General features: G+C 37.1%; 3 protein-coding genes across 5 annotated transcripts; 2 read left to right on the forward strand and 1 right to left on the reverse strand.

Moving 5' to 3' along the window:
• Positions 1 to 215: 215 nt before the first annotated feature.
• ccdc170 (coiled-coil domain containing 170) lies at positions 216 to 9981 on the reverse strand. Its single transcript, XM_048191041.1, has 11 exons — positions 9825 to 9981; positions 9302 to 9435; positions 8967 to 9223; positions 7399 to 7543; positions 7133 to 7318; positions 5981 to 6298; positions 5727 to 5906; positions 5232 to 5405; positions 2451 to 2693; positions 1605 to 1820; positions 216 to 821 (listed from the first exon to the last, which is right to left on the reverse strand). Exons 2-11 carry the CDS (start codon positions 9410 to 9412, stop codon positions 543 to 545), a joined length of 2109 nt encoding a protein of 702 aa, XP_048046998.1. The 5' UTR covers positions 9413 to 9435; positions 9825 to 9981; the 3' UTR covers positions 216 to 542.
• An 881-nt stretch (positions 9982 to 10862) lies between these two features.
• On the forward strand, positions 10863 to 14248 carry rmnd1 (required for meiotic nuclear division 1 homolog). 3 transcript variants are annotated; one of them, XM_048191044.1, is made up of 12 exons: positions 10863 to 11015; positions 11334 to 11749; positions 11859 to 11967; positions 12061 to 12136; positions 12224 to 12263; positions 12733 to 12833; positions 12980 to 13086; positions 13173 to 13237; positions 13384 to 13460; positions 13555 to 13675; positions 13779 to 13895; positions 14041 to 14248. In XM_048191044.1, the coding sequence occupies exons 2-12, from the start codon at positions 11336 to 11338 to the stop codon at positions 14071 to 14073; spliced, it is 1260 nt and encodes a 419-aa protein (XP_048047001.1). In that variant the 5' UTR covers positions 10863 to 11015; positions 11334 to 11335; the 3' UTR covers positions 14074 to 14248. The 3 variants fall into 3 exon arrangements, 2 of the variants coding, with proteins under 2 accessions (XP_048047001.1, XP_048047002.1); XM_048191045.1 differs by having other exon boundaries at positions 10892 to 11066; XR_007184948.1 differs by lacking the exon at positions 14041 to 14248 and having other exon boundaries at positions 13384 to 13474; positions 13779 to 13806.
• An 884-nt stretch (positions 14249 to 15132) lies between these two features.
• On the forward strand, positions 15133 to 18355 carry zbtb2a (zinc finger and BTB domain containing 2a). The gene is made up of 3 exons (XM_048191043.1): positions 15133 to 15299; positions 16638 to 16822; positions 16932 to 18355. The coding sequence occupies exons 1-3, from the start codon at positions 15168 to 15170 to the stop codon at positions 18091 to 18093; spliced, it is 1479 nt and encodes a 492-aa protein (XP_048047000.1). The 5' UTR covers positions 15133 to 15167; the 3' UTR covers positions 18094 to 18355.
• Positions 18356 to 18764: the final 409 nt, after the last annotated feature.

Genomic DNA, 18764 nt, shown 5'->3' on the forward strand with positions numbered 1-18764 from the left:
AAATGTGGATACTTACACAAATGTTTCACTTCAGAAGGCCTTTATTAACCGCTGGAGGTGTGTGGAGTATGTTTATGATGGATGGATGCACTTCGTTGAGCTTCAAACTCGTTGGCCACATTCACCGCCATTATAAAGCTTGGATGCATCAGGATGTTTATTAATATAACTCCGACTGTGTTCATCAGAAAGAAGAAAGTCATATAAACCTAGGATGGCTTGAGGGTGAGTAAATCTTGAGGGAAATTTCATTTTAAAGTGAACTAATCCTTTAAAGAATCTACCAGCAGGGGTTAACTGGCACATGCTTACCAGCTAAAACTGGAAATATTTCTTAACCTTCAGAAACAGCCATCTTAGACCAGCTGGTTTGGTGCTGGTCTATCTGATGGACTAGTGTAGCCATGCTGTTCATCATAACTTGTTAAAGCTGTTTAACCATGAAATTATGCTAGTTAAGAAGCCTTTTGGTGATACCAGAACATCAGAATCTAATCCATATGATATTCAGGCTGTGCAGCTAAAGTAGGATGAACATTAAACTATAGGTTATTATCACCGTGGGCCGTTGGTGTCTCAGATGTTGTACTAGGGGGAGCTGGCAGAGCCTGGGGTTTGGACTCATGTGAATGAGCAACGTTTACAGAGGAAACTGGAGTTTCCCAGATGCGAGGCGTGTGATGCTGGTGTAGATGAGCAGTACAGTGACAGTGACGTGTTTGGAGCAGAACCTCCAGCCTTCTGAGAACTTCATAGTTTGGCACACAGCCTGTGCAGTCAACACCCAACATCTGAGAAACCACAGTGTAGAAGTCCAGCAACTGCAATGTACAAGCATACTAGTTACTTTTAACAATGTCAATGCATTTCCATGTTCATAACTCAGCAAAAAAAGAAACGTCCCCCTTTTTAAGGATACTGTATTTTAAAGATAATTTGAACAATGTTTTTCATGCTTGTTCAGTGAACCATTAACAATTATAGCAAATGCACCTGTGGAACAGTCCTTAAGACAACAGTTTACAGGCGGTAGACAATTAAAAGTCACAGTTACAATAACTTAAGACACTAAAGAGACCTTTCTAATGACTCTGCAAAACACCAGGAGATATCCATCTGAGGACTGCAGATGAACAGAGCAATAAACTGCAATGTCTGTAATGTAAGACTTCTAAGACAGTGCTACAGGCAAACAGGAAGGACAGCTGATTGTCCTTGCAGTGCCAAACCACGTGTAACCATGTGTCCACAGAGATGTGTTTGAGAACTTGCAAGTTCTTGGTGGAAGAGTGGAGTAACTTCTCACAGCAAGAACTGGCAGATCTGCTGCAGTCCATGAGAATGAGATGATCTGTAGAACTTAAAGCAGCTGGTGCCACACCACATACTGTTACTTTTGATATTGACACCCCTCTGTTCATCAAATGTCTGTGAAATTTGTTCAGTTTATGTCTCAGTTGCACAATCTTTCTATGTTCAAACAAATATTTACATAAGCAGTTGAAAGTGAGAGGATGTTTCTTTTTTGCTGAGTTATATTACCATTCAAAACTTTGCATCAGGAATTTTTACATGCAGATATGTGGTCTTAAGTCACACTGTACCTGTTTCTCACTGTGAGTAAGATCTGCAATGGCACTAGATTGTGTGTCCAGGAGTCTTTGGGCTTGTTGGATCTCATCTCTGGATCTGAGTTCCTGGTTTTGCAGCTCTGACTTGACAGTGGTCAGCTTCTTCTCAGTCTTTACCTTGTTCTTCTCAAGCTTTCCCAGATTCTTACTCTGCTCCTCTATGGTTTGGGTTTGTTCCATCACTTTGATCTTGTTGCACCAAAGACAGCAGAAACTGAGCATTTATGCAATTCACCCAATCTATTTTAATGTTATTGATCTTATTGTGAACAATTCATCCATGCGTGTTTCATCTTTTAATGATTGTTTTGATCTGATAAATCTTAATCAAAATGCAATAACTCAGTCTTCCGGTGATAATCCATTTCATTTTCGATAATTCGATTCACTCAGTTGTACGTCACAATATGAAAGAAAAGATCTGTCATTACTTCTGTTCTTTTGCAACTTAGTTTAAACATAAAGGGTTGATTTAAATCATTTACATTTATGCATTTGGCAGATGCTTTAATACAAAGCAACTTGAATTGTAATCAAAGTACATCTTATTAGTACATAAATTCAGAAACTAAAACACTGATCTGAAGAACTTATAGGAGCATGTCTAATCTCCAAAGAAACTTAATGTCAAATCAAGAACCCTATACAGAGAAACAAGTCATTTTTACTGTATATTCATGCAATTTCACATGCCCTCAAAGCATTCTTAAGATCTTAAGATAAACTTTTATTAAAAATGATCTTTGTTTTTGTATTTTATGCTGAAATGGCTCTGTTTGGGGAGGGTCTGACTCTGTGGGCCAGGGCTCTTCCCTGTACCTTGAGCTCATTGGTGTGGGACAGCTGGACTTTCAGCTCCGTGTTGGAGAAACGTAAGGTGCTCAGCTCTGCCTGCAGTCGATCCACCCGCTTCTGGAGCTTCTTACAGGCCAGAGCAGCATCATCCTTCTCCACTGCCAGAGCTGAACGGCTCCTCTTCTCCTCCTCCAGCTGCACCACCTTCCTCCTCAGCAGCTCCAGGTGAAGGTCTTTACTTCCTGAACGCTCCTTATGTTCTTTAAGCTGTTGCCATGGATGGAAATGATAACCAATTATAATAATCAAATAATATTAGGTTATGGTTATTATTTAAAAATTAGATAAAGAATTATATTTAAGATTTGCATTTCTGTCATGACAACTCTTGAGTGTTTGAAATGGAAACTGAAATGGATGTGACAATGTTGATATGTTTGGTCCTGGTAGAATAGATTTGCTATGCTGTTGCTGCTGTTATTGCTGCTGCTGCTGCTGCTGCAGAGTAAGTATGAGACTTGCTACTGCCAATGCATACACGACATGCTGCTGTGAGCAAGTAAGACATGCTGCTGCTGCACAATATACCATACATGAAGTACCTGAAGCATATCTATACAGGTGGAGCTGGGGAAGGGGGAGGATTTCTGAAAGCGCACTACAACTGCTGCAGCAAATGCTGACCAAGTATTTGAAGGTTGAGCAGCGAGCTCATTGGCTACTGATACAGCAGGAACCAATCAGCTGTGCCCTATAGAGAATGATGCGATTGCAAGCAGATTGAGTTAAGAACCTATCAGCCTGCACCATCTAGAGTTTCATATATACAGGTGCTGGTCATATAATTAGAATATCATCAAAAAGTTTATTTATTTCACTAATTCCATTCAAAAAGTGAAACTTGTATATTATATTCATTCATTACACACAGACTGACATATTTCAAATGTTTATTTCTTTTAATTTTGATGATTATAACTGACAAGGAAAATCCCAAATTCAGTATCTCAGAAAATTAGAATATTACTTCAGACCAATACAAAGAAAGGATTTTTAGAAATCTTGGCCAACTGAAAAGTATGAACATGAAAAGTATGAGCATGTACAGCACTCAATACTTAGTTGGGGCTCCTTTTGCCTGAATTACTGCAGCAATGCGGCGTGGCATGGAGTCGATCAGTCTGTGGCACTGCTCAGGTGTTATGAGAGCCCAGGTTGCTCTGATAGTGGCCTTCAGCTTTTCTGTATTGTTGGGTCTGGCATATCGCATGATCCTCTTCACAATACCCCATAGATTTTCTAGCGAGTCAGGCGAGTTTGCTGGCCAATTAAGAACAGGGATACCATGGTCCTTAAACCAGGTACTGGTAGCTTTGGCACTGTGTGCAGGTGCCAAGTCCTGTTGGAAAATGAAATCTGCATCTCCATAAAGTTGGTCAGCAGCAGGAAGCATGAAGTGCTCTAAAACTTCCTGGTATACGGCTGCATTGACCTTGGACCTCAGAAAACACAGTGGACCAACACCAGCAGATGACATGGCACCCCAAACCATCACTGACTGTGGAAACTTTACACTGGACCTCAAGCAACGTGGATTGTGTGCCTCTCCTCTCTTCCTCCAGACTCTGGGACCCTGATTTCCAAAGGAAATGCAAAATTTACTTTCATCAGAGAACATAACTTTGGACCACTCAGCAGCAGTCCAGTCCTTTTTGTCTTTAGCCCAGGCGAGACGCTTCTGATGCTGTCTGTTGTTCAAGAGTGGCTTGACACAAGGAATGCGACAGCTGAAACCCATGTCTTGCATACGTCTGTGCGTAGTGGTTCTTGAGGCACTGACTCCAGCTGCAGTCCACTCTTTGTGAATCTCCCCCACATTTTTGAATGTGTTTTGTTTCACAATCCTCTCCAGGGTGCGGTTATCCCTATTGCTTGTACACTTTTTTCTCCCACATCTTTTCCTTCCCTTCGCCTCTCTATTAATGTGCTTGGACACAGAGCTCTGTGAACAGCCAGCCTCTTTTGCAATGACCTTTTGTGTCTTGCCCTCCTTGTGCAAGGTGTCAATGGTCGTCTTTTGGACAACTGTCAAGTCAGCAGTCACCACCATTTAAAGGCCTTTGCAGGTGTTTTGAGTTAATTAGCTGATTAGAGTGTGGCACCAGGTGTCTTCAATATTGAACCTTTTCACAATATTCTAATTTTCTGAGATACTGAATTTGGGATTTTCCTTAGTTGTCAGTTATAAACATCAAAATTAAAAGAAATAAACAAGGAAATATATCAGTCTGTGTGTAATGAATGAATATAATATACAAGTTTCACTTTTTGAATGGAATTATTGAAATAAATCAACTTTTTGATGATATTCTAATTATATGACCAGCACCTGTGTGTATATATATATATATATATATATATATATATATATATATATAAGAAAATAAAAAATATAAATCTGACAAATTTATTATACTATAAATTTGAAGAATTTTCATTTTCATTGAATGTTTAATTAAATTTAAAATTAAATTTCAATAATTTTTCAGTTGTTAGTTTTTGTTTTTATTAAACTATAAATATTACAAAACTAGACATTTGGAAACTGCACTATTTTTTGTTTTTATTATTATTTTTATTTTACTTTTTAAATGTTTGCTTTGATACATTTTGTAAAATCTGACACAACTGACAGTAATTTGTAACATGTTTTATTTTACATTCAGAACCCCAAAAATGTATGCACCAAAATATTTAAGTAAGTTTTTTTAGGTTAATTCTGCCCACTTTTTTACATGTCTGCACCTTTCTCTGAAGGCTGTAGATTTGTGTCTTGGTATCCAGTAATGTCGTCCCTTCCTGCCTGGTCAGCTGTTGTGCTCGTGTAAGAATGGCCTCAAGTCTCATATCAAATCCCAGATCTGCAGCAACATGATCCACCTTTAACGTCTCAGAGAGCTGCTCCACAAACCGCAGGTACTACAGAGGAAGAAGAGGTCATTTTAGGACATTTATGATACATTCTGATTCATGTCAACTTATTCTACTAACCCTAATCAAAATAAAGTGTAACCTGTTATTTTAATGTATTGTAATTATAAACACACTGGTCTGTAGTGCAAAGAATTTTACCATTTACTGCACTATTCTTCTAGTTATGTACCTATAGTGACTAATGAACTGTAAGTCTCGCACATTCACAGAAAATAGCATCTGCATTGCAAAATAAGATAGACACAGTGGCCAGAAAAGTTTTACAATGTGAATTAAGGCTTTGGCTGTATAAATCTACTTCCTCACTTGCTGTTTGTCCTGATTCATTCCATCTTTGCAGACTCCAGCAGTCAGCAGCTCATCCTCCAGCCTCTGTATTCTGTCCACTAGCTCCTGTTTTCTCCGTTCTGAGCCGCTCTGATGCTCCTTGTGGCTGGACAACTGCTCTGTCACCTCCGCCAGCCTGCTTTCCATCTCCATCTGAGACTAGAGAACGCAGAAAGCATTGGTTGAGAAATAAGAATGCAATCTGTTTTATAATAATCTGAAATGCAAATGACCTTTTGTGCACTTTTCTCCCTGGCAATAAGGGCTGTAAGTGCCTTCAATATGTCATTCTCTGTTTGTGGAACAGGAAGAGACTGATCATCCAGCAGGGCTTCCACATTCCTCATGAAGGCCTCGTGGTGACTGTGAGATGCCTGAGCTTCATTCTGGCAGCTGTGGAGTTTATTTTCCAGATCTTGAGACAGATTCTCATAGTGGCGGCAGCGCTGCTGTGCAGACGCCAGCGCCAGTTCAGTCTCCTGCAGGGAGTTTTTAAGGGTCTGGTTCTCTCTTTCTAAACTTAGTTTCTTCAGGGAGATTAGATCCAATTCCTGAAAAAATACAGTATGTTTCTGATTTATTCTTACTGATTTTGCTTTACAGGAAATATACTTAGAAATAATGTCACAATGTTAAAAAAATATTTTTTATGCATAATATTTACTTCTTCTGATGAAGTGAAATAAGTTACTGGTCAAAAGTTTGGAATAAATATAATTTTGAATGTTTTTGAAAAAAGTCTCTTGTGAATTCTGAAGGATCCCAAGAACAAGAACAAGTTATGAAAAAAAAACATTCTTCCAGTAACATTAATAGAATGTTCATTCAGAGTTATCTGGTCTTTAATAATGTTCTCAAAATGTTAGCACAAATTGTTTATACAACGTTCATTGAATATTTTTTCTGAAACTTTTTTTTAAACGTTACTACTTGTTTCATAATATTTAGAGAACATTCAAAAGTAACATTCATTTGCAAAATGATAAAAAAAAAAAAAAATTTAAAAACATTAAAAAAACTGGACATTTTGAACGTTCAGAGAACATAACGGAAACGTTAGCAAAACATTCTAAGAACATATTTTTGTTAGCTGGGATCATGTGACACTGAAGACTGGAGTAATAGCTGCTGAAAATTCAGCTTTGCCATCACAGGAATAATAATTATTATTTTAAACTGTAATAACGTTCCCAATATTATTGATCAAAAAAAGCATTCTTGGAAAAATCTTAATGATTCCAAACTTTTGACCAGTAGTGTATAACCCAGACATATTTTTTCATAAGATTTTGTCAGATTCACCCTAAAAAATGCTTGTTGCGGGTAGTTCAAGCTTATTTCTATAAAGGTATGTGTTTAATTGCATTATTGATCTGGAAATATACCTGTCTGTTAGAGTTCAGTTCATTTGCTCTAGAGGCTGAGAGCGTCTGTTCACGGTCTACATCAGTCGCCAGTCTCTTTACTGTTTCTCTGCTGGCTTTACACTCCACCTCATACAACTTCACACTCTCCTCTAAAGCACAAATACAGTTCTTCAGCCGGTCTCTGTCCTTGAAGCATGTATCCACCTTATCATAGAGAGATAAAGTATGTAAGAGATCAGGAGAATATTAAAGTATTGGAAGAAAGCATATGCAAAAACACTCACCACAGATACAATATAATCCATAGGATCCACCTTTCCTGCCACATTTACAGAGGCTTTGTTTGCTAATGTTGATATAAACTCATCACATCTTCTCTGGGTCTCAGTGGCTTCCTGTTTTGCCCTGCTGCATTCTGCAAAATATTGTCTGCAAATATGTAACAGTGTTTATTAAAAGAAAAGGATCCATGGAATAAAAATCAAATATAGTTGATGCCCTAGAATTGAAAATTGAATTTACCTTGGTATAGTTAAATAATTAGAGTTCTGTACATGGAAATGACATACAGTGAGTCTCAAACACCATTGTTTCCTCCTTCTTATGTAAATATGATTTGTGCAAAAGACCTCTGAAGAACAGGCAAATCTCAACATAACACCGACTGTGATCATTAATATGTATGCCCCCAAATTTTGCATATGCCAGCCCATGTTCAAGGCATTACACAAGCCAGTAGACAAGGCAGTATTAATGTCTGGATCTGTGCACAGCCGAATCAATAGACTTTATGCAGGTAAGCAAGCAAGGACAATAGCGAAAAATGGCAGATGGAGCAATAATAATTGACATGATCCATGATAACATGATATTTTTAGTGATATTTGTGAATTGTCTTTCTAAATGTTTCGTTAGCATGTTGCTAATGTACTGTTAAATGTGGTTAAAGTTACCATCGTTTATTGCTGTATTCACAGAGACCAGAGCCATGTTGTTATTTTCATTATTAAACACTTGCAGTCTGTATAATTCATAAACACAACTTCATTCTTTATAAATCTCTCCAACAGTGTTTAATGTTAGCTTTAGCCCCGTTAGCCACGGAGCACTATGAAACTCATTCAGACTCAAATGTAAACATCCAAATAAATACTATACTTGCATGATCTGATATGCTGCATGACGAACACTTTGTAAAGATCCATTTTGAGGGTTATGTTAGCTGTGTGAGCTTTATGCAATGTATTATAGAGTTGCGAACTTGGGGGCGGGAAGCACAAGCATTTAAAGGGGACACGCACAGAATCGGCGCATTTTTAATTATGCCCCAAAAAGGCGGTTAAAAAATTGAATAATAAAAAATCTATGGGCTATTTTGAGCTGAAACTTCACAGACACATTCAGGGGACACCTTAGACTTATATTACATCTTGTGAAAAAGGGTTCTAGGGTACCTTTAATTGACTAATTTTTTATAAGCTTTAGTGTTGTGTACACTGCTGCTGCTGCTAGAGTGAGACAGACTCCCGTAGCAGATCTAGGCAGGTGGTGCTGGGGAGGCTGAGGGCTAGAATAAGAATTTACATAGCGCGCAGAGATCGTTTGGATACGTCGTGGTTATAAAAGTGAAACGGTAATGGATTTGTGAAATCGTTACACTGAGCGAACCAATCAGAACGTGAATCAAGTTTCATAGCTGAAATATGTGTCCATCTGTTTGAAAAAGCATCCCAGAATGCACCTTATGACTTTGAGAAGATGCAAACTACTTTACTATTATTCTAAAATGTAGAAAATAGAAATACAAAAAAAAGTTTAGGTGTGTGTAGTGTACCATAGCCTAAATGCTCACTTCGACTTGATATCAAGTTCCATTATTTTCTCCTTGATCTCCTCGTTCTCCTTTGTAAGAGTCTGTATTCTCATGTCCATGATGCTTTTGGAGGAGGTGATGGAGATCATCTCTTGCTCTGTGTTGTAGTTGCGTTCTCTGAGCGAGCTGATGAGAGACTCCTGTCTCGCCTCTTTCTCTTTATGTCGATTTATGGCATCCTTTAAGCTCTTCAAAGTCTCTTCCTGAGATGCACTTTTGGATTGGCTTTCCAAGAACTGTTAAAATGAAATATGTTATTTTACAAAAAGAATGTGCATCCAAAAACACCCTGAATTGCCAGCGAATATATGAACCTGTGATTGGAGGTTGTTGTATTTGGCCTGCAGGGCGGCCAGCTCCTCACGGGCCGTCTCAGTGGCCTGTTTATAGTGTGTGAGGTGCTGCTGGATTACAGACTCCTCCATTGCGAAAACGCTGTCAGTCAAACCTGAATGTTGACAGACAGAACCTGATGTAACCATAGCAATAGTAGCATTCACAATTAATATCACAGTAATAAATTATGATTTGATCTGATTATGAATTAACAACAAAAGCACCTCTATTGCTAGATGATCAGAAAAGATACATTAAAAGTGGTACAAAACATATTACATTTTAATCAGTTGTGACAGACTAAATTATTCCTTCTTTGCATGTATTTAGTCTTCTTTATTACAAATGTTACAAGATGTTACACCGTTTTATTGATCATGACACAAATCAAATGATATATGGTAATAGCAGTAAGCAGTAATCAAGTCGACGATTCATTTTATGAAAAAAGAATTATGAGAATGTATCACTGTATAAATTGGCACATGTATTAAAACTCACTTGTCTATGTTGCTGCTCCACGTCGATATATCAAACCATCTCATACTAATGCACGGTGCTCTGTAGATTATGTAGTTTATCAGGTATCCAAGCAACACAACAACATTTAACGTTCTAACCATTAGGGGGCGCAAGATCCAACGTTAGTACAAGTGTATTTTACGTTCATACCTTGTTTTATACAGTCTATATGGGTCATACATTTATGCATTTGGTAGATGCTTTTATCGGAGAGACGTACAATGCATTCAGTTTTAATTTTATCTGTAATTTTTTTTTTTTTTTTTCTCCATTTTTAATCTGCTGGCATTATAGATTTGAATAATCCCAGGTGAAAAAATACTATGGTAATTTATAGTAAATACTATAGTAAAGTACTTGAATGAATTTGTTGTGGTAATATAACACCTATAGTGATATAAACAAATTACTTTACCCAATACTGTACTAGGTTTTTTACAACTATATGGTATATTTATTATACTACAATATACACTACAGTTTACTGTAGTAAAAACTAAAGTATACTACAGTATTTATTACAGTTTATCAGTTCACTATAGTTAATACTGCAGTATGCTGTAGCATTCATTAACAAAGTGTTGTAAATACTATAATATATACAGTATACTACAATTTACTATAGTATTTGAATTTAAAGAGGCATTACGATTCTCCTCACTAAAAGCGTTTATAACTTTGACTAGACAATTAAAACATGATATGTTTACAGTTCAATATATAGTAATTAACAAAAAAAGCTAAATGAAAGGACAAACAAAGAAATTAGCAAACAAATAATTAAATGTCCGCACTTTCAAATGATAATCTTCGATATATGGTGTGAAATAGTTTATGTCGATTTCTTATTTTTCACATATTTAAGATAACAAACCTAACAAACTTGGTTATTTATTGCAACATGCTTTAGATTTGCTTATATCGACAAGAAAATTACCAAATATTAATAATGAGGTTCAAATAAAGTCGTATGTCTCTGCCATAGACTGTAAAAAAATACATACATGTCTCTGCAGAGGCGGGCTGATTTTGACGTCACCAAAATACAGGAAGTGACCGGATCACTTCGAACGTTATGTGAATCTGTGAGAATGTTGCAGCATATGTGTCAACAATATAACAGTTTCTGTCATCGAACGTTCTAATATTTGGCGGGACGGTACGCGTCAGGTATGCTGATGGTTAAGACGAATGAATTACCTTGAATATTCAGAATCAATTGTAAGTTACTGTGCAGCTTATGTTGACAGTAATGTCAGAAAGAAATTCACAGCGGATCTGCTTTATGTCAGCTGGTCAGAAAGAAGCAGACGCGTGTTCTGTCTTGTTTGCCTTTGCTTGAATTTATCTTTGTATAATGAACCATCGAGAGAGTTAGAAATGACCAGTGCAGACATGCTTGTCATTCAAGGTCAGCTGAAATAGAGGCCTCTAGTGGTGCTTGCTAGTCTGATATAGACCTAATTTAACACTGTTTGATTCTTATAGGCATGTCTCTCAAGATTCTATGGAGGTTGCGTCAACCCTTGAAATGGACACAAGCCTGTGGATTTGCTGTCAGAACAGTAAATGGATTAAACAGTGTCCGCACCATGAGGTTAAACTGCTCAACACTGGCATCCATTGCACCTACACCAAACCTTCTTAAAGACCAGAGCAGCTGTCACATCAGTTTACATCACCATAGATACTTTTTGCAAAGAGGAATGTTTCAAAGATCACATTTTGAAGCGTTGACTCCCTTAAATTTAATATCCAAAACATGGAGTATACAAATGAGATTGCAGTCCACAACAACCGCCACAAAATCAGTACTGAAACAAGGAGGTATGCCCGGAAAAAGGACCTTTAAGGGACCAAGAACCAAACAGCCATCGCGAACCACTCAGCCCAGTCTGGAGGAGGTGCGTGACTGTGTGTTATGATAAAATAATTTATGGGATATATATATATATATATATATATATATATAAGATGACATTTCATTATGTATTTAATGTTATATTTTTTCAGGACATGATGCAGTGCATTGCATACGCAACTGCAGATCAGTACCATTTACCCACACTCTGTCACGATCTCATAGCTCATGGCTTTAGTGAAATCAAAGAATTTCCCAGAGGTCTGTTCATCTGCATCATTTTAAAAAAAAGAATGCATTGCATGCTTGTTTGAATGCTGTCTCTTATTTGTTGTAAATAAATGTGGTTTTCAGACGCTTCCAATGTTTTGGTGATGGGAACAGAGAATGCTGCAAAACCTAATGACAGTGGCACAATATTCTTCTTCAGGTATGCTGAATGATTTTTTTTATCACTTGAATTTCTGGGTTTTGATTTCTGATTAGTAATTATTTTTTGTTTTATTTACCATTTTAGAGAAGGCTCAGTGGTGTTCTGGAATGTTGATGAGAAAACTGTAAGTATTATTATAACACACACACTGAAGCAACTGGCAGATGTTCTACAAATATCAACTGGACACTATTCAAAAGTTGTATTAAAGGGTTTGTTCACCCAAAAATGAAAATAATGTAATTTACTACTCACCCTCGTGCTGTTTTACACCTGTAAGACCTTCGTTGATCTTTGGAACAAAAATTAAGATATTTTGGTTGAAATCCGATGACTTAGTGAGCCATCACAGAGCCATCGGATGTCAACAAAAATATCTCAATTTGCGTTCCGAAGATTAACGAAGGTCTTACGGGTCTGGAACAGCATGAGCGTGAGTAATAAATGACAGAATTTTCATTTTTGGGTGAACTAAGCCTTTAATCTATGTATGCCAGGTGAATCTGAATTAGATGTTTGGCAATTACTGAAAGATTCTTCACATAATTAAAAATCATGCTACAAATCATGCCCTGCTGATATTTTATACTCAGGTAAAGACAGCGATGAGGATACTGGAGCAACATGAAATTCAACCCTATGAAATTGCTCTGATCCACTGGGAAAATGAAGAAATCAATTATACAGTAGGAGAGTCAGTCACAAATCTGTCATTTCTTAATGCAACATATACAAAAACTGCTGAAGTCATGTAATACTCCTTGAAAGTTGATAATGGTACTGCTTTAAGTTGTAGCCATGCTTTTATTTTTGTTTGTTTGTTTGTTTTTGTTGGATCAGGGGTAATTCAAAGCTCCATCATGGAATCTTCTTGTTTAACGGAGAGCTGGATTATGAGCAGGTTGTTCTGGAGAAGTTTGCATTTTCCAATGCTTTATCTCTGTCAGGTGGGATTATGTTTGCATTTTCAGACATTTTTATCAATGTGAGACTAATTATATATTGATGCTTGCATTTGTGCTTTTAACTTCAGTAAAACTGGCAATATGGGAGGTTTCTCTTGACAACTTTGTTGAGTCCATCCAGTCAATTCCTGAGGTAGATCCACTTATGTACTCTTTCATAGGTAATACCAGCATTTGCTGCTTTTTGAAAGTTAAAATAGTTCTGTATATTGAATGGCACAGATGTGAACAGTGCCTATTTGAAATGAGTCAGTTATATCCATAAACTTTTTTAACCAGATGCTGAAGTCTGGACAAAGAGTGAAACTGTCCAGGGCTGAAGTTATGCAGAAGATAGGGGAGCTCTTTTCCCTGAGGTCAGGATCCATATGTAAGACTTTATCTGGTTTATATTGTATGAGATAATCTACTGCTCTGTTTAATTCTCACAATATCATCACACTTTTACAGGCACTGCATAAACCTCAGCTCTGACTTACTGATCACACCTGATTTCTACTGGGACAGAGAAGATCTCGAGCAGCTCTATGACAAGACCTGTCAGTTCCTCAATATTAACAGGAGAGTCAAGGTTAGTGAAAATACTTGCAAAAATATGAATATCTTTGACATAATTATCCTGACCAAATGATGGAATAATGCTGCATTGATCCTAATATGCACTGTTTTTCTAGGTTGTGAATGAGAAGTTACAGCACTGCACTGAACTGACAGACCTGATGAGGAATCACCTCAGTGAAAAACACAGTCTCAGACTGGAGTGGATGATCGTCGTGCTGATCACCATTGAGGTTAGAAAACACTTATATACACATATTTAATATCATCCAGCCAGCTCACTTTCATTTTTAATAACAGTTTAAATAATAGACAGTGTATTCAGCTGTACGTATGTTTTGCAAATGCAATATAATACTTATTTTCTTCTCTCTGAAGGTGATGTTTGAACTTGCTCGTGTAATCTTCTGAGGACCCACAGATATAGTCTTACAAGAGGACTTAAATATTTTTGTAAACCAACAAATCATTTTGTTTTTCTGTAAATTAAGATGAAGTACTCATTGATTAGTCATCTAATCTGTTGTTATTTTGACTTTGAGAGCTGAAATAAAGTTTTTTGAAGGATCCACGTATAGTGGATAAATAGTGTCTCATTTAGTTTCTGTTCTGTCTTTTATAATCTCTGTGGACAAATATACTCCGATCGATTTATTCAAATGCTACAATATCTGATGTTCAGAGAGTTATTGGATTTAATTGACTGTTGAATCTATGTCCTGAAATGACCTCTGTTGGATAATCCAGATTTAGCTGATCGCTATGTTTTGGAACATGCTGGTTTTTAGGTGGTTCGAGCTGGTCATTAGCTAGTCGACCATCTTGGAACAGCTGCGACCAAGAAAAAGCTGTGACTGAAAGTCACAGTTCATTAAGTCCTGGTTTCACACACAGGGCTTAGATTAAACAAGGATTCGGCCTTAGTTCAACTAGGACATTTAAGTATCTTTTATAAACGTGCCTTAGAAAAAAAAACATTACTGCATTTTGAGGCAAAACAATGGCGCTGACATATTTTAATATATGTAAGTGCAAGTTGCTTTCTGTTAAAATTGATCAAACATGCATTTTAGTCTGGTACTAGTCTTAAGCCTTGACTGTGAAACCAGAGGTAAATGTTCGAGCAAGGTTTTATTCGTTTTTGGCCATATTTAGATGGAAAATCATCAGGAAAGTGACACTGATAGCCCTCCTCAGTTTACAACTGACATTGCCAGGAAATGTATATATGAGCTCGAGTAATATTTAAACGGCTCCGTCATAATATCATACTACTAAATTTTCTCCACTTCACAAAAAGCTGCGACAAACTCTATAATGTGTTCAACCTGGTTTTTGGAACATGGCAACACAGACACCATCTTAAACTGTATTTTCCAGCATTTATTCAACATTTTACTAGTTAATGCTGCTTAAAACACGTCATGACGTCACGCCGATGCTCTAATGCAGCTGATTTACTGATCAGCCTCTTGTGATTGACAGCCGTTCGATCCGGCGCGCGCATGTCATGTGATTCTCCGGAAAACAGCAGCGGATCACTGCTAGACTCGAACTGCTTCAGTGAAGAAGTTTCTTCCGTTTTCAGCCAACAAACCAAACTGAATAAGGCATTAGAATTGTGTCGGGAAAGAACGGTAAGTGACACCTTAAGGGTCTTATTTGAAACAAGTGTTTAATAAACCGGTTGTCGGCGTTTTTACCCTTGTAACGATGAGCACTATTGATTACTCACGGATCTTGTCTGTGAATGATTAATGATTTGACCCTTTTCTTACTGACATGGCTTTCGTTATTGGAAGATTAACATTTTTAATGACTCTGTTCATTTGTGTGATTTCTTTCGCTCATTAAAAACGTGTACGTTGTTTTACTGGGTTCATTGCGTGAGCGCGTGTTTCCTATTTTGTCCGCGGAAACTTTTGTACTCGGAATTCACTAACATGGGCGGGGCCTCGACACACAAACACACGTACGTGTTGCCTCAAAACCTACTTAGACACTTAAACCACACTTCTGCAATTTTACATGTGAAATAGGACATTATGTAGTCCCCTTGGGAAGTTTTTACATTTAAGATGTTTTTGAGGATATTGTTACTAGAATTTTTACCCTTATACATAGAAATAAACATGTTGATATGATGATATGATACTTTATTGTCAGAACAAGTCTATGTTTGCAACAATCAACATATCTTTCACAACATCACTTAATACACACACACACACACACACAAAAGAACCCTACCCTTACTACATCCCAATGCACTTATACAACACAGCACAATACTCTTGATTTACGATTAAGTGTCTTATTATTCAGCTCAAGGATCGCCTGATGCACAAATGAGTCTTTCAGTCTCAGTTTTTATCTTGGAATTCTGTACCTCCGATTTGATGGTAATAATTCAAACTCATTATGCAGGACGTGATTAGGATCAGAGATTATATCATTAGCCAGTCTTAACAAATTATTATAATAAGTTGAGTCAAATAGTTTCTCTAGAGGCTGGTCAACAATCCTTGAGCCGATTTTTAATTGATTAAACAACTGTGTTTTTAGTTTAACAGACAAACCTTTATACCAAATAGAGTTGCAATATTGCAGTACACTCATTATCACAGACATAATTAATAACAGAAGAATCTGTTTGCTTACGCCCGAAAGACCTAAGACGACAAAGAAAATAGATTCTCTGCTTTTTCTTTTACAGAGAGCATCAATGTGATCTTGCCATGATAACATATCATCAATAATCACACCTAAATACTTATATAATGCCTGATTTTATTCATAATAGAAAAAATCAGAAGTCAAAACTTATGAGTATCTGATGTAGACCCAAATGTGAATGAAGTTCACATATAAAAACATAGTTTTGATTACTAAAATAGAGTAAGATAAATTGATTGATCAGGACAAATCTACTGAAATCCTAAAAAATATTTTCTTTTCATTTGTGTTGTGTTTAGGTGTGGGAAAAAATGGACTTGGCACATCATGGTCTTGTGCTTCTGAAGCGTCTCAATGCTCAGAGAGAGTTTGGTTTCCTCTGTGACTGTACTGTGGCCATTGGGGATGTTCTTTTCAAAGCCCATAAAGCCGTTCTTGCTGCTTTCTCAAACTACTTCCGTATGCTGTTTATCCATCAAGACAGGTAACATGAACTTGATTGTAAAGTTTTTCATTCACATTTGGAGTACTTTAATTATATTATTTCAGAAGAGGTATGGATTTAAATGATTCTTTCTGCTTCTCTTTTGTAGTGACTGTGTTCGACTGAAGCCTTCAGACATACAAGCAGATATATTTAGCTACCTGCTTAATTTAATGTACACTGGAAAATTCACCACACAGCCTATTGACCCTCTTCGCCTTGAGCAGGGTGTAAAATTCCTGCATGCTTACCCCTTATTACAGGAGGCAAGTCTTCTTATGAACCCAGAGTCCCAGTATGTACCTTTGACAAACTCACTTTATGGTATACAGATACCTGATCAGACATGCAGCCGGCCCAAAATTAATTCAATGTGCAAGGGTGATGTTTATGCTAAAAACTGTGAAATAGTTGGCCAAGAATTTTCAGAAATTTCTGATATGGATTATAGATCTCCCCAACCTGTCGGCATAGAGTCACCCACCCAGAACCCTGCAGCCACGGTTGTCCAACACCTCACATATGGCATAATGAGTAGAAGTGCTTCCTCCAGAAAGCATTACGGCTGCAATTATTGTGGAATCCGTTTTAATCAGAGGTGCAAGTTGAAGGAGCATCTACTTGTCCATACCAACCAAGCAACTGAGCCGCAGGTGTCGTTGATGCAAAATGGTCACACTATTGAGCTTGAAGCTCAGGAAATAGAGGAGGACCTTTTGCATGCTGACAGTGATGTTATTAGTGATACCGATCAACAGGTGTGGATGGAAGACACCCCACCTCCCTCTGAAATTGCTGATTTAGACAACCTGGAGGGCACCGAGATGGGTCGTGAAATGAAACGCAGAAAATTTGAGTGTCCCACCTGTGCTCGCAAGTTTATTCAGAAGAGCCACTGGCGTGAGCACATGTACATTCACACAGGAAAACCGTATAAGTGCAGTGCTTGTGGAAAGAACTTCTGCAGAGCAAACCAAGCTGCTCGACATGTTTGTGTAAGTCAGGACGCAGACTCATACATTATGGTCAACAAACAGAGTTTGGTTCTGTGTGGTGGAGAAGACAACAGTCAGGTGGAAGCTCTCTTCCAGTCTTCGGAAAGACCCTATAAATGTAGTATGTGTGCAGCTCCTTTTGCAAGTCCTTCAGAGGTTCCCAAACATCAGTGTTTGACTGACAGTGAAGCTGTACCATTGGCAGAAAATGCACTGGGGGAAAATCAAAATAAGGACTTGGCAACAACTACTCCTGAAGTTACCAGTCCTTCTTAAAATGTCATGCTAAAGCAGTATTTGTCTGTTTCAGTGCCAATATTTAACTTTTATGTGTTTGTGTTATAAACTGAGAGAATTGCATTTTCTTCTGCATTTCTTTTTTCTATGTATGCATTACTAAAAGGTCATTTGTGAATTTGTTTGAAACTAATAAAATGCCAACTATATTTACTGTTTCTTATCACAACTAACTTCTTAGTTGCCTCTTTAAAGCATCCTATATTGCACAAAGTTGAAAAATAAACCAGCATTTTATCAAGTTGTCTTTCATCCATTACCCAAATAAATTGAATATTGTTTTGGTGTGCTGTACATCCACTTCTCATAAATCATAAGCCAAACACTGATTAAGTTTTTTTATTTAAATAAAACTTGAAATATAATTTGTATTAAACCATACATTTTGAAATATCTCAAAATACAGGAACAATACTATACTCCTGTATTTAGATTGTTAATATTACAACTTCTTCAAAGATGCATAGCCTCTATAGTCAGTCTGTACAGATGGTTTCAAACTCTTAGGAATATTTAGAATAACTTAAAATGATGATATCAATACTGCAGTGGCTTATTCTGTTAGGCCTGATGCTTTCAAATCCCCTTAATACAGAAAACTTGTATAATATTAACAAAAATGCAAACATTTTTAATGATCATATGCATTA

Source organism: Megalobrama amblycephala, linkage group LG5 (assembly GCF_018812025.1).
Source record: "Megalobrama amblycephala isolate DHTTF-2021 linkage group LG5, ASM1881202v1, whole genome shotgun sequence".
NCBI classification, from domain to species: Eukaryota; Metazoa; Chordata; class Actinopteri; order Cypriniformes; family Xenocyprididae; genus Megalobrama; species Megalobrama amblycephala.

Bases quoted from the DNA above. Each gene is read 5' to 3' on its own strand.
- ccdc170 (XM_048191041.1), bottom strand. From the start codon at position 9,412: ATGGAGGAGTCTGTAATCCAGCAGCACCTCACACACTATAAACAGGCC. The intron at 7,544-8,966 runs GTGAGCATTTAG...ACATATTTGCAG, and splicing joins GAACTTGATATCAAGTCGAA to ACAATATTTTGCAGAATGCA. The intron at 822-1,604 runs GTACAGTGTGAC...TGTACATTGCAG, and splicing joins TTACTCACAGTGAGAAACAG to TTGCTGGACTTCTACACTGT.
- rmnd1 (XM_048191044.1), top strand. From the start codon at position 11,336: ATGTCTCTCAAGATTCTATGGAGGTTGCGTCAACCCTTGAAATGGACA. The intron at 11,750-11,858 runs GTGCGTGACTGT...ATATTTTTTCAG, and splicing joins CTCAGCCCAGTCTGGAGGAG to GACATGATGCAGTGCATTGC. The intron at 13,087-13,172 runs GTGGGATTATGT...TTTTAACTTCAG, and splicing joins CAATGCTTTATCTCTGTCAG to TAAAACTGGCAATATGGGAG.
- zbtb2a (XM_048191043.1), top strand. From the start codon at position 15,168: ATGTCATGTGATTCTCCGGAAAACAGCAGCGGATCACTGCTAGACTCG. The intron at 15,300-16,637 runs GTAAGTGACACC...TGTTGTGTTTAG, and splicing joins AATTGTGTCGGGAAAGAACG to GTGTGGGAAAAAATGGACTT. The intron at 16,823-16,931 runs GTAACATGAACT...TCTCTTTTGTAG, and splicing joins CTGTTTATCCATCAAGACAG to TGACTGTGTTCGACTGAAGC.